Source organism: Neopsephotus bourkii, unplaced genomic scaffold (assembly GCF_033783945.1).
Source record: "Neopsephotus bourkii isolate Nb327-2 ecotype Australia unplaced genomic scaffold, CSIRO-AGI_Nbou_v1 NB_533, whole genome shotgun sequence".
In the NCBI taxonomy this organism is placed as follows: domain Eukaryota; kingdom Metazoa; phylum Chordata; class Aves; order Psittaciformes; family Psittacidae; genus Neopsephotus; species Neopsephotus bourkii.
This window is the reverse complement of record NW_026901034.1, coordinates 1,637,823-1,650,512: the sequence shown is the minus strand read 5'-3', so window position 1 is coordinate 1,650,512 and position 12,690 is coordinate 1,637,823. Positions and strand designations below refer to the sequence as shown.

The 12,690-nt window shown below is 54.0% G+C and overlaps 3 protein-coding genes across 5 annotated transcripts in view; all 3 read right to left on the bottom strand.

Annotated features, from left to right (window-relative positions):
• The window catches only part of PIGQ (phosphatidylinositol glycan anchor biosynthesis class Q), a 33,178-nt gene extending 31,129 nt beyond the window's left edge, over positions 1-2,049 (bottom strand). The window contains exon 1 of one of the 3 annotated variants that reach the window (XM_061350786.1): positions 2,026-2,049. The gene's annotated coding sequence lies outside the window, so the exon portion shown is untranslated. Of the gene's footprint in view, positions 1-1,856; positions 1,944-2,025 lie in introns of those variants that run through there. The other 2 variants (XM_061350785.1, XM_061350787.1) reach the window with 2 other exon arrangements.
• The window catches only part of MCRIP2 (MAPK regulated corepressor interacting protein 2), a 148,967-nt gene that overhangs the window by 89,382 nt on the left and 46,895 nt on the right, over positions 1-12,690 (bottom strand). The gene's annotated exons all lie outside the window — the stretch shown is intronic.
• Positions 3,323-10,481, bottom strand: NHLRC4 (NHL repeat containing 4). The gene is made up of 3 exons (XM_061350745.1): positions 10,371-10,481; positions 6,514-7,185; positions 3,323-5,000 (listed from the first exon to the last, which is right to left on the bottom strand). Exon 3 carries the CDS (start codon positions 4,989-4,991, stop codon positions 3,897-3,899), a length of 1,095 nt encoding a protein of 364 aa, XP_061206729.1. The 5' UTR covers positions 4,992-5,000; positions 6,514-7,185; positions 10,371-10,481; the 3' UTR covers positions 3,323-3,896.

Genomic DNA, 12,690 nt, shown 5'->3' with positions numbered 1-12,690 from the left:
TTAAAATAGTATGTTCAGCTAGAGTGATAACATTCTAGCTATATCGCAGTACCATAACCTTACAAGTAGAGATTACCAATAACTTAATATTCCAGAAACTGAAATTGAGCTCAGTATTTTAAAGAACCTAGGGAAAAATTAGGAAAATAAGTGCTTGAATGAGTTTTTCAGTATTTCTATTTTAATTACCAAACCTATGACCAGTAATATTGGACAGTTGATTTTTTTATGCTTCTTTTTCCTCAAGAGATGTCACAGCTTGAGACTGTTACTAAAAGAAACTTCCAGTGTCTCTGCACATCTGACCTTCTTAAAGGTTTGTCCATCCAGAGGACATACCAGAGAAGAATTACCAACTGACTCGATTCAAACATTTATTTTTCACTGAGGTTTTTGTTTTACAGCTAGCCACAGATATCTGGGAAAACTTCTCACTAAGGACAAACACTTCTCATCTGTATCTTGTCTAGTTTGTGAGTTTTTCTTCTTCCACCTTCCCCAACCTTTTAAATTAACTTAGTTTTATGCTACTTTGGCTATGGCTCAGGTCAAATAATACTCAAACACATCATCTTTGGCTGCTGTGGACATTATGGGCAGAAGAGAAGAATCTTGATACAATTTTCAGGCTGCACTAAACACCTTGATAGCTGCAAACCAGCTGATCAACTATTCATATGTTAATGTGGCATAAGGCAGTAACAGGGGAGCTCAGGTGGCAAGGCTGGTATTCCCAAATCCACAGCTGGTCGTGCAGCCTACCTTATCTATTTCAGTAGACTGTTTGAAATTCAAAGTTGACATTTTAAATGTCACCACAGTCAACTGTTACACTGCTGCTTTTAAAAGAAATATCATAGAATCACAGACTGGTTTGGGTTGGATCTTGAAGACCACTCAGTTCCAACCCCTGCTGCAGGTGGGGCACAATATCCTACATCAATATGCTTAGTCCCTGCTCATAAGGTGCCTAAAGTCTTCCAGATCTTCCCATTTCTGCTGGAAACCTCTACCTTTTCTCAAGATGCCACGGAGCATCAATGCAATAATCATGGGCACAGCAAAACCAACAATGGATACCACCTAAAATGCATTTATCGAAGAATCCCAGACTGGTTTGGGCTGGAAGGGACCTTAAAGCTCATCCAGTCCCAACCCCCTGCCACGGGCAGGGACACCTTCCACCAGACCAGGTTGCTCCAAGCCCTGTCCAGCCTGGCCTTGAACACTGCCAGGGAGAGGGCATTTAATTTGCTCGTTTATGAACAACTGAAGAAAGGACCCAGGAATGATTCACTTCAGAATTTTAGGCAGAAGCAAAGACAAACAGCTGGATGTGCCCTGTTCTCCTCACACGGGCTCCTCTGTCACTGTCACCATGCCAAGGGCTGCTGGCCCCTTGGCAGTCCCATGACTGAGCACAGAATCATAGAATCAACTAGGTTGGAGAAGACCTTGAAGATCAACAAGCATCATGAGGTCTCCCACAGGGTTCAGGTCATCAGGCCAGGAGATACAAGCAGGCTGGTCTTGGCTGCCCCAGGGGTGCAGGCGCAGGACTATATGCCCACAAACCTCACCAGTTTCAGGCTCATCCACCTTTCTGTGGGTTTCACACGCGCTCTTAGTGCAGCGCGAGCTGACAGACAACAGCCCCGACACCCTCCTCCCAGCCTAGGGCACCCTGAACCACCACCCCCCGGCCCTGGGCTGCCCCCGAGGCCTGCGGGACCGCGCCCTGCAGCCCGGCCCAGCCCCAGGCCGCAGCAGCCGGTAAGGGCAGGCACCGCAGGCCTCGGCTGGAAGGGAGCCCCGGGCCGGCAGAGCCCCGCTCCCCGCACCGGCCCCCAGCCTACCGCCCGCTCCGCCGCGCCCGCCGCTTCCGGGGCCGGGCTGTGCACCGCGGCGGGGCCGGCCGGCGCCGGGGGCCGGGTTGCCGCGTTCCGCCCCCTGGCTCGGTCCCGGCCCTCGCTGCCGTTTCCCCCGCGTTTGCAGGCACCGCGGCGCGGCTCTGCCCCGGCTCACCCGGCAGCGCCGATCACCACAGCTCTCCCTACGGCTTCCCGCGGCGCCGAGAGAGGCGCGAGGCCACGGCTGAGCCGGCCGATAAGGAGCAGCCGGGCCTGGGCGCGGCATGGGCTCGCCTTCCCTCACGGAAGCCTGTTGTACCCCGTTCCTCAAGCCTGGGGACTTGCCATCCCTCATGGGACCCCATCGTCCCCCTCCCGAAAGGCTGGGGACTCGCCTTCCTCATGGGACCCCGTTGTCTCTGATCCCCAGAGGCTGGGGACTCGCCTTCCCTTGTGGAACCTCGTTGTCCCTCATTTCCAAAGGCCAGGGGCTCGCCTTTCTTCACAGGACCCCATTGTCCCCCACTCAGTGAAGGCTGGGAACTCACCCATGGGTGCTGGTGCCCAGAAGGTTCCCTGCCGACACCCTCAGTGCGAGGGGGCCCGGAGGGTGGCAGGAGATCAGGGGGATGCTGGGCAATTTCAGGGGGTCCTGCATTGAAGGGGGGAGGGGGTGTAGAGATGGGGGGTGCAGACCCTATGGGGCAGGCTAGAGAAAAGGTTTGGGGGTTTTTCTTGTTGGGTGCCACAGACCTGGAAATAAGGCAGGGGAGGATGGGTTTGCTGGGAGCTCATGTGAAGGGAGGGGATCTAGAATCCCAGACTGGTTTGGAAAGGACCTTAAAGCTCCTCCAGTTCCAGCCCCCTGCCATGGGCAGGGACACCTTCCACCAGACCAGGCTGCTCCAAGCCCCGTCCAACCTGGCCTTGAACACTGCCAGGGATGGGGCAGCCACAGCTTCTCGGGGCACCCTGTGCCAGCGCCTGAGCACCTGATGGGACATGCTTATCCCTGTTCTGCAAACCAGAGACACTCTTCCTGCTCTGGGCTTGCTCTGCAGAGGGAAGGTCTGGGAGGGCACCACAGGGTGTCCAGTCCTTAGCACCAGACAGTGTGTTCTTTTGTTCCAGGGACAGTCAGGAGAAGGCGTCCTTCATGGGATTCATGATGGTGACTGGACCCTGGTCTCAGACATAGGTAAAGGTCATGGTGTTGTGCAGCACCATGTGAGTGTCAAGGGCTGGAGAAGGGATGAGGAAAACGCCCTTCCCTCCATCACCACACCCTGCCAGAGTGCCCCTGGCCACTGCTGATAAAGGCTCCCTGAGCCCTCCTCCAGGGTCAGAACAGGACCCCAGGGCAGGCTCAGCCCCAGGACCTGGATTGGTGTGAGCAACCCTTCATGCCCAAATCCCATTTACTCCATGTAGTAGTAGTTGCTTCCCTGTAGAGGTCAGGAATGCAACACAAAATGAGTTACCTTCATCTTACCCTTCTCCTGAAGTCTGCTGAAAACCTGGTGTGCCTGATAGACCATGGGTGCCAACTCCAGCCTGACCTTACCCCTCCACTCATACTCTGGCATCAGGAAGGTGGAATCATGGCCATATAAAACCAGTGTGCAGGGAAGAGAAACAGGTATATTAGCTTTGTAAAACCACACAAGGGCATGCTGCTAACAAGTTTGCCAAGGCACCAACGCCTGGCCAGTTATGAGTCCTGCTCAAGTCCTCCTCGAGGTATGCTGGCGGGTCCAAGAAACTCAGCCGGTCTAGTCCTTGCTTTTGCCATCTGGAAAAGCTGGAGGGTGATAAGGCAGTCAAGTAGATGCACTATCCCTGGAGACATTGAAGGCCAGGCTGGATGTGGTTCTGGGCAGCCTGGTCTAGTTGAGATGTCCTTACTTATTACAGGGGGTTGGATTAGATGAGCTTTGAAGGACCCTTCCAACCCAAACTATTCTATGGTTCTGTAAGAATGGGGATAATGCCCAGCTGTGGGAGCAGTGGATCTACTCACTCACTGCCCAACAGCAGATCTAAAAGTCAGCACCTGGGTGTTAGGATGGGGTCACCACATGCTGCCCCAGGATTGGTGGGCCTGTACAGGGGCCTCACACAGTACTTAAAAACTTTGACACAGTTCTCCCCTGCATCTGCCACGAGGAGGTGGCCAGAGGAGGAGCAAGCCACACCAGCTGGCCTCTGCAGCCTCGTGGACACCAGGCAGACAGGAGCTCCTTGTTCTGGGAACAAGTGAACTGTCCGGAGCTGCTCATCTGCCACTAGGATGCTGCCAGCCACATCAACGCAAACCCCGGCTGGGTTACCAAACCGATGTCCATATTTGCTGCTGAGGGAGAAGAGGAGCTTGCAGCTGCTTGTGAAGACCTTGACATCTCCACACTCCTCGCTGACCACGAATCCTCCACTGGGTGCCGGACTGATGTAGCGAGGTCCCTGCAGATTGGACACCAAGTGGATGTTGAGCATCTTGAAGGCATGGTCCAGAGCAAAGCTGTGGACTTGGCCTTGTGCATAGTCTGCTACCAAGATCCTGCCCATGGAGTCTACTGCAGTACCCCTGGGGGAGCCAACCTTTCTGATCTTTATCCATTCCCCCTTGGAGCGGCTGGTGTGAGAGTTGAAGACCCGGATGGCTCCATTCATCATGTCAGCCACAGCCACCCTTCCTGTCTGAGTCACAGTCACATCTTCTGGCAAGAAAGTGCCACTTTCCTTCCCCATTTGTTGGCAAGGCAGGGACTGAAGTGTTTGGCCTGTGCTGCTGAGGACATGGACCCAAGGGGCATTCTCAGCTGTCACGTAGATGGAGCCATCCAAGGAGCAGTGGATTCCACATATTCCCCCATAGCGACTGCCAGTTGGGTTGGGGATCTTCCGAACCAGGTTATCCTGGCAATAGTGGAGGAGGTTCTTAATGTTGTCCAGATCTCCACATAGGCTTTTGGCCTTATCCACCAGCTGGTGAATGTGGTGCTGTGTCACCATGCCCATGCCAATCTGGTTGCTCAGCAATGGGCTGGCTGCCTGCAGTGTGGTGTTTGACTTTAGCTGCAGGGTGTAGATGGTTTTCAGAAGCTTCTCCTTTTGCTGGCTGGTTTCCAGAGTGTCGTCCATGACAAATCCCTTGTCCCTGTTTGGAGGAAGCAGTAGGACTGTTACTGTCCTGCCTGCTGCCATCTCTGGGGACATGCTCTGAGCTCAGGTGCCTGCTGTCTTCCCAAAGTCAAGATGTTGGTGCTAGGCTGGATTCACTCCGATGCAACAGAGACCAGATCCTAGCCATAATAGCTAATGATGTGCTCAGGATATAAAGACAAGCAGGGACCATGGCACAAAACTGACAAAGAGCCAGCAAGCTGGATCTGCAGCTGGAAGAACCAGCCAAAAAGGTCCATTGGCTTCAAGGTCAGCTTGGCTAGTGCTAGATCTGGCTAGAGAATTTATGTGTAAAGGAGAGCCCTGTGTGAGCACACTGAATGGGATCCCCACCTCTCCAGTTCTTGAGATTTAGTGGCTTCTCTCAGGTCTTTAACACTTCTTAACCCTGTAAGACTTATTTCTTCAACCCCTGTTCTGTCCATGCTAACAGTTTAGACAATGAGGATGCCTCCACCCTACGTGGGTCAGACATGACACTTGCTCAGCACGTGCCTTTGTAAGGGCAGTCCCTCCCCATCCAAATAAACTGATTCCTGAGAAAGCCAACAACCTGTCAGGAAGAAGAAGGGAGGTGCTGCTCTGAAGGATACAGTCAACCTACGCACTGTTAACTGAGAGAGCCACCATGAGAATCACAATTTCTCTTTTGCCCACTCTCCCTCTGTTTTAAAGCCATAAGGAATGTCCTTCAGAGTGTAGAGATGATAGCCTGGCACTGCTGTGTCCTTTCCAGGGCTGGCTGGAGCTGGTAAGAAAAATGTTAACAGAAATGTGGCCTCTTTAAAGTTCCTGGAGAGGCAGAAATTACCTTTGCTTTAAATGTGATTATAATTAACATCACAATGGACACACTTGGCTGTTCTGAGGTTTACCGCCTTTCCTTTATCATCCTGTGTCCCACAATTGCCTAGCATCATGTGCTCTTCACTGCCTGCAAAAATAACACTTCCCAAGCCTCAGCCGAAGGAAGCTAGGCTGAGGCATACTGGGTGCAAATTGTCACCATTGCTAAAAACCATCCTCTGAATACTTGCAGAGCTATCAAACACAAATATGTGATGATGGGGATGAGTGTGACTGAAGAGGAAATCCAATTTCTGCTGCATTCAGGGCTGGGGAACAGCTTTTCCCCATTCTTCCCCAAAGTGGTTGTGCTCTGTGTCACCAGCAGTGGAGCCCTCCACCACCCCCATGACTGCTGGACAGAGTTCAAAATGCAAGACACTGGATTTTACAGATGGGGAAACTGAGTCACCATGAGGGAGCTAACATCCCAGCCAGGAAGAGTGTCTACCTCCTGCTTCCTGGGCGCAGGGCACCCAAAGCTGCCCTCAGCCCTGTGATGGTGTGTCCTGAGCTAAACCTGACCCCAAATTCATGGGTCTAAGCCCAGAAAGAGGGCCTTGATGCTGTTCCCAGCACAGCTCATGCCAATGACCACATGCGTGACCATGAGCCCAGCTCAATAGGTCTGTACCTCTCTGTCCTGATGTCCTGGGTGCTGTCTGTCCTCCCACCAGCTCCGTCCTGCTCCCCGCTGGGCTCAGGGCTGAGGGATATTGTGTTGTTAGTGACGGACGATTGCCCTTGAGTCTGGGTAAACACAAAAGCTCCTTGTGCTGACAACCAGAAGCAGCGAGACAAGGGCTGATCTGTGCAGCTTTTATTCCCTGCTGGTCTCATGCCCAGAAAGAAAGTGCCTTTCCCCCAGTATCAGTCCGTCTCCCACCTACCTGCTCCTGCCAGAGGGAGGAGAAGCCCCCAGGTGCCCATCTGCAGGGAGAGTTGGGGGTTTTACGTAGAGGCAAAGGGGCTGATTTGCTGCACCTCACCCTTAGTGTGAAACACTCTTGGTGTGGGACAGGGATACTCATACCTCGATTCAGGGCTCCTGCCTTGCCTCACTACTTCTTGGCTGCCTCCCCATGTGCTGCCAGCCTGGTTGCATGCCCCAGTCTCCCCACTTGCAAAAAGACTGGTGCATTTTGCTGTGTGAAGCTTTGAGGACCAGCAATGGAGAAGCTCTAGAAGAGGCAGATCAGCTGGGGCTTCTGGGCACAGCCTTCTCTTCATCTCCACACTGCTCAACCCTGGCTCCCAAGCTGGGCAAGGCCATGTTTGGAGTTGATGGTGGTGTTTATCAGTTCAGCTCAAAGAAAGAGGGTGAGGAGTAAAAGCAAAGTCATCCAGGACCAGCCTGCCTGGGGCTGGTCAGATCCTGCCCTCCCTCCCTGGCAGTGCCTGCTGACAGTGCTCAATCCATCCTTGCTCAAAGCAACACCTTAAACCTGGCCAGGGCGTGAAGAAGTTCATGTCTGTCTGTTCCTTACTCAGACGGGCCAAAGGTAAATGAAGTTTGGATCAGACACCACCCACCTATTGGGGAGCTTAGAGGGGCTGTGTGTGCATGGCCCTTTGGATGAAGGAAAGTGAGTTGGGGTCCAGCTGTCTGCAGGGGTGGGATCTGCCTCGGAAGCCCCAGGGGTGGGCGCTCCTCTCTCGGTGTGTTTAGGGTGCTCCTGGTCCTAGATCAGTGTATCCCCAAAGCTCATAGTGTCTGGGAGGCTGCTCCACCAGCCAAACTGACAAAATTACCTTGACGTGACAAGCACTGGGCTGCTCCACCCCAGCCCCAGCAGGACGGAGGCAGCTTCAAAAACTATCTCCCAGGGCAGCAGGCTCTGACCTTTTGTTTCTCTGTTGTGTGCTCCATCACCAGGATAAATAAACACAGCCTGGCCCTGGGGCTCCCGTTCACCTTTCCAGGACCGTGGCTCTGTCACAACCTGTTTGAAAGCCATGCCCGGTCCTCAGGAAATGCCTGTGTCATGGCATGGCCCAGACACAGCCTATGCCCACGCCAGCGCCGGGCGCTGCAGGGTTCAAGGATGAGGGCATGGAGTTGAACTAAGGGGAAAAGCGTTTGGGTCCAGTTCAGGCTTTCCCGGAGCATTTCACTTGTAGGCAGTAGTGGTGAACTTCTCCCCTCATGGCTTTTCCTCCCCTGGCCCAGGGACAGCAGCTCTTGCTTAAGGGTCTACAATGCCCTGTGTCTCTGCTGAGACAGACACAGCACCTGCCTGGCACTGTGCATGTGTGCAGGCAGCCAGTGGGACATCCCGTGGGACATCCCATGGGACAAGGTGATGCCATTGCTACCGAGTCACAGACTTGTGGGAAACAACCCAAACCCATTCATAGGGAATATTTCCCTGTCTAGAGCACACCTCCATGGCTGGGGAGAGGGTCAGGGGGACACAGATGACCACAGTGGTCAGTGGAGTGTTGGCAGTCATAGTGTGAAGCCCTCCTGTAGCTCATCTCATATCCAGGCTGGACTCTGGAGTACTCCAGGGCTCTAGGTTGCTGTCAGCATGGGGAGATTTTGCCGAGGGCTCTCATTGTTTGCTGGGAGCAGAGGTGGGTGGCCATGGGGATGAAGCAGGGTGGCAGGTGGGTGTCCAACCGCTGGGTGTCCGACTGTTGGGTGTTCAGCTGTGGGGTGTCTGGCTCGCTGGTGTCCGACTGTCGCGTGTCCGTCTGGCTGGCCACGGGCTTGTCATGTCTTTGAGCAGACACCAGGCGGCTCCGTCTGTCCGAACAACGCGGGGATGATGGTCACCAATTACCAAATATCAACGAACTCTGTTTGTGTGTGTATGTGTGTGTGTATGTATGTGTATGTCTGTGTGCCTGTGGGACAGGAAGCAGTGTCCCAGGACTGTGTGAGCTGTTGGTGGGAAGCCAGAGGATCCACTGCTCCTCCATCCACATAAACGTGGTTTCCAGCCCAAGCTGATCCCTCATCCCCGCTGCACTCCCCCACTGTCCCCAAAGTGCCAGCACTGCCCAGCTGGGGACACGCAGGGGCTTGTGGGGACACTGGGGAACAGTGCTTTCAGAGCTTGATCCCCAAGTGCAGGCTGGGACTGGGGCTTCCTAAGCCCAGTTACATGACAGGGAGAGCAGGAATTCAGCTCCTTTTCAGCCATCACAGAAATCCCTTCAGGAAAGAAAGTTTTAACTACTTTTGTCCCCAGAACTGCCCTGGCACTGTCCTGTAGGGGGTCATGGGCACCCCAGAACTCCTGATGCCAGTTAGCTAGCCCATGGAGCTAACCCCAAGGCCAGGCTGGACAAGGCTTGGAGCAACCTGGTCTAGTGGAAGGAGTCCCTGCCCATGGCAAGGGGCTGGAGCTGAATGAGCTGTAAGGTTCCTTCCAACACAAACCAGCCTGAGATTCTATGATTCTATGGAGGTTTTCTAGGGGTTGATAAGGGTTGAGCTGACACCTTGGCTTCTTCCTTGCTTGGTTCCTCCTCCACAGCTTCCCGCTCCCACAAGGCTCACAAGAGGATTGGGAAGTTAATCCTCTTTGAAACATCAAGCTCCCTGTTGAGCAGGACTGAAAGGTCTAAAAGCTGTGAAGCACAGCAGGGCACTGGCATGGAGCCACTTTCCTGCCTGGAGCATTCCCATGGGTGAGCCTCAGCCACCCCTGGTGGCAGTGTCCCCATTGCCACCCCTCTCCCCACCCACCCCAGGCACCAGCCTGTCCCCAGGCCCATGGCAGTGGTCCCACCAGCTGGCTCCCTCCATCCCGCCCTGGCCTGGCTCCTGCAGCCTATCCACACTGGTTCCAGGGAGGAAAGTGAAGTGTCCACATGTACTGGCACAGGAGAACATCACGAGGCCATATAGGACATGGGAGATGAACAGAAGCTTTCTGCAGACACAGCCTCATGGTGGTGGGGAAGGCTCTGGAGGTCCAAGGGCACGGCTGAACCCCAGCAGGGGGTTATTATCCAGTAATGGGTATTACTGGAGCAGATATTTGTGTGTAAACATTCTCTTATGAACTGTACTGGGCCATTTGATCCTCCAGGAAGGGTTGCTCCAGCTCTTGGTGAGGGATTTTGCAGGCTGCTGTGCTAGTGGGCACTACTAAGGAAGCAGCTGCCTTTTCTGCTCCCCCTTCCCACCCAAACCACAAACTGTTGACATCCTTGGGTACTCCTCACCTGAAATAAGGAAGGAAATAACAGTGGCTCTGGGGGTTTAAGCCTCTGCAGCTCTAGATCTGGGACAATGATGAGGGTGTTTTGGCTTTGCAGTGGCCACTGCCTGGGATGGGGGAGCCAGGGCTGCCCAGGCACTATGCCTGGGTGTGCAGTGTTCCTGGCTCTTCAGGCAGCTTCTGCCTTGCAGGAACATCTCCACCTTCTCTCCCAACCCTTTACCCCTGCACCGAAGGGTGCAGCAGTGGGGAGCTCCCAGCCCTGGTGTCTCCCACATTGCCTTGGAACCAGCAAGTGCAGCCCACTTGCACCCACCCTCCAGGCAGGACTCAGCAAACAGCATCCTCAGCCTGTGGTGCCTGAGGGAAACCTTCTCCCTGCTCCACTTGTCTGCCTTCAGGGAGCATCAACCTGCATGAGAGCCAGAGCTCTGTTCTCACCAGCCCCAGCTCTTTTAAGTACTTAAACCCTCAGTGCTTCCCTCTGTGGGTCTTTGATCCAATTCCAAAGCCAGAATGATTCTGCCCAGGGCAAATACCCAGGGAAACAATCCATTTGGATGCATCCAAGAGCAGGGAAAGGAAACCTCCAATTGCAGTAACAGGTAGAGAGGAGGAAAATGCATCAGGGAAATTGTGTAGGGTTTTTGTACTCTTTTCCTCACTCAAAGCTGAGGAGATGGGATTGCTGATCCTCCATGCTCACTCACTCTGGCTGCACACCTTGAGGGGATGGAGAATACATGGAGGACACAACACTGCCTGAGTACCTCTGGTGCTGCCATCCTGTGCACTCCCTGGGATGATGGGGACCCTTTGGGGGCAATTCCCAGTTTGTCTTCTCAGCTCCAGCCTGGTACCTCTGCCTACCCTAGGCTTGCAGTTAAAGAGCGTGCTGCAAAGCCAGTTCATTGCCTCCCTCCTGCCCGAGACAGGGCAACTCTGCTCCAGGTTCTCTTTGCAGCTTCACACGTCTGCTCAGGAATCTCCTGGCCGACCTTGGTCCTTCTTTAGTCCAACTTTGGTAACTTTCCACTGCTGCCAGCTCTTGCCTACCCACGTTGGGGTAAGAGAAAACTGGTTGTGCTGGGCAGGAACCACTTCTGGTCCCCAGCTGGTTCCACATGGTAGCTCCTTGTTACGAGTGAGTGCCTGGCTCCCTGGCCCTGCTGCAGGTGGCTTGAGGATGCACCAACACACAGATGGATAGGGAAGACACACAGACAAGGCACATCAGCACTTGCATTCCCCAAGTCATTTAGGACAAGAGAAAACTGCTTCAAGCTGTACCAGGGGAGGTTTACAGTGGATATTAGGGACAATTCCTTCATCAAAAGGCTTGTCAGGCATTGGAACCGGCTGCCAAGGGCAGTAGTGGAGTCACCAACCCTGGAAGTGTTCACAGACCATGTAGACAAGGCCCTCAGTGACATGGTTTAATGGTGGCCTTGGAAGTGCTGGGGAATGGTTGGACTTGATGAGTTTAAAGGTATTTTCCAACGTGGTTGATTCTATGATATCAGCTATGGCCTCCAAATTCCTGTGGTCCCAAGTCACTTGGATGTCCCCCAGCCAGACTGGTGTGTGCAAGGGGTTAACTCACCCTGGCATCAAATATGTCCCCATTTTTTGGTGCCATAGTGAGCAACCTGCCAGTGCATGGCAGCACCCTCTTCCCCTGAACATGGGATTTGGTCTACTCCATCTATTACTTGTGGGCAAATCAAAGGTGTTTGCAGTTCCATCCCTTGGGACCATGGTTTCCCCCTCCTGGCTGGGGTGCAGTGGAGAAGGCAACAACTCCCTGCAGCCCAGGGGCTGTGGCTCTGCAGCAACTGTCCTGTTCCAGCACAGGATCCACCCCCGAAACTTGCTGCTGGCCTTTTGCCACCAACCCAGGGATTCTGGGGGACACAGCGTTTTTATGGGGTTTCTGGGATGCTCCTACTTCATGCTTGGGGCTGCCCTGCTCATGAGAAGCAGCCTGACGTGACATCCTTCACCACAACCTGTGGCCCCATCCCTGTGTCCCTGGGTGCCTGGGCTGTCCCTGTGCTGTCTCCCCTTGCTTTTGACCCCAGCAGTACATGGAGCTAAGCTCACAGCCACACCAATGTGGCTGGAAAACAGCAAACCCACCCTCGGTGTCCTCTGCTCTCAGCTTCCCTGGGACCACGTCCTTGTGCCAAGGGGACAGGGAGAGCAACAGGGAACCTTGAGATTGTTCCTTCCACTGCCTTACCCAAGATAAGCCTTCCCTGAGGGTTTGTTTAGTAGGAAACTTGCCCCCCTCCCAATCCCTGAGCGTTCCTTTGCTCCTGAACCCGGAGGACAAGGAATACTTGAGCAGGATCAGTTGTACCCACCTGGGGTTAGAAACCCATAAATGTTGTGCAGCTCCATTGACCAGGAGCTGTGCTGGGGACCTGCTGTGACCCCATGTCCCCCCAGCCTGAGAGAAGGGGGGCTGCTGGCCCCATCAGGGCAGGGACTTGGCTGAATCCTCCAGCTGCCAATGGGAAGGGGCTTGGCTTGGCAGGGAAGTTGGGGGGGGGGGGGGAAGGGACGACATGCAAATAGGGTGACTTTGGTCAACCATGGCCAAGAAAGATGTCTATCAGGTGGGCCTGCCATAA

What these genes read in the sequence shown, in the direction of transcription:
- NHLRC4 (XM_061350745.1), bottom strand. Translation starts at nt 4,991, where the DNA reads ATGGACGACACTCTGGAAACCAGCCAGCAAAAGGAGAAGCTTCTGAAA.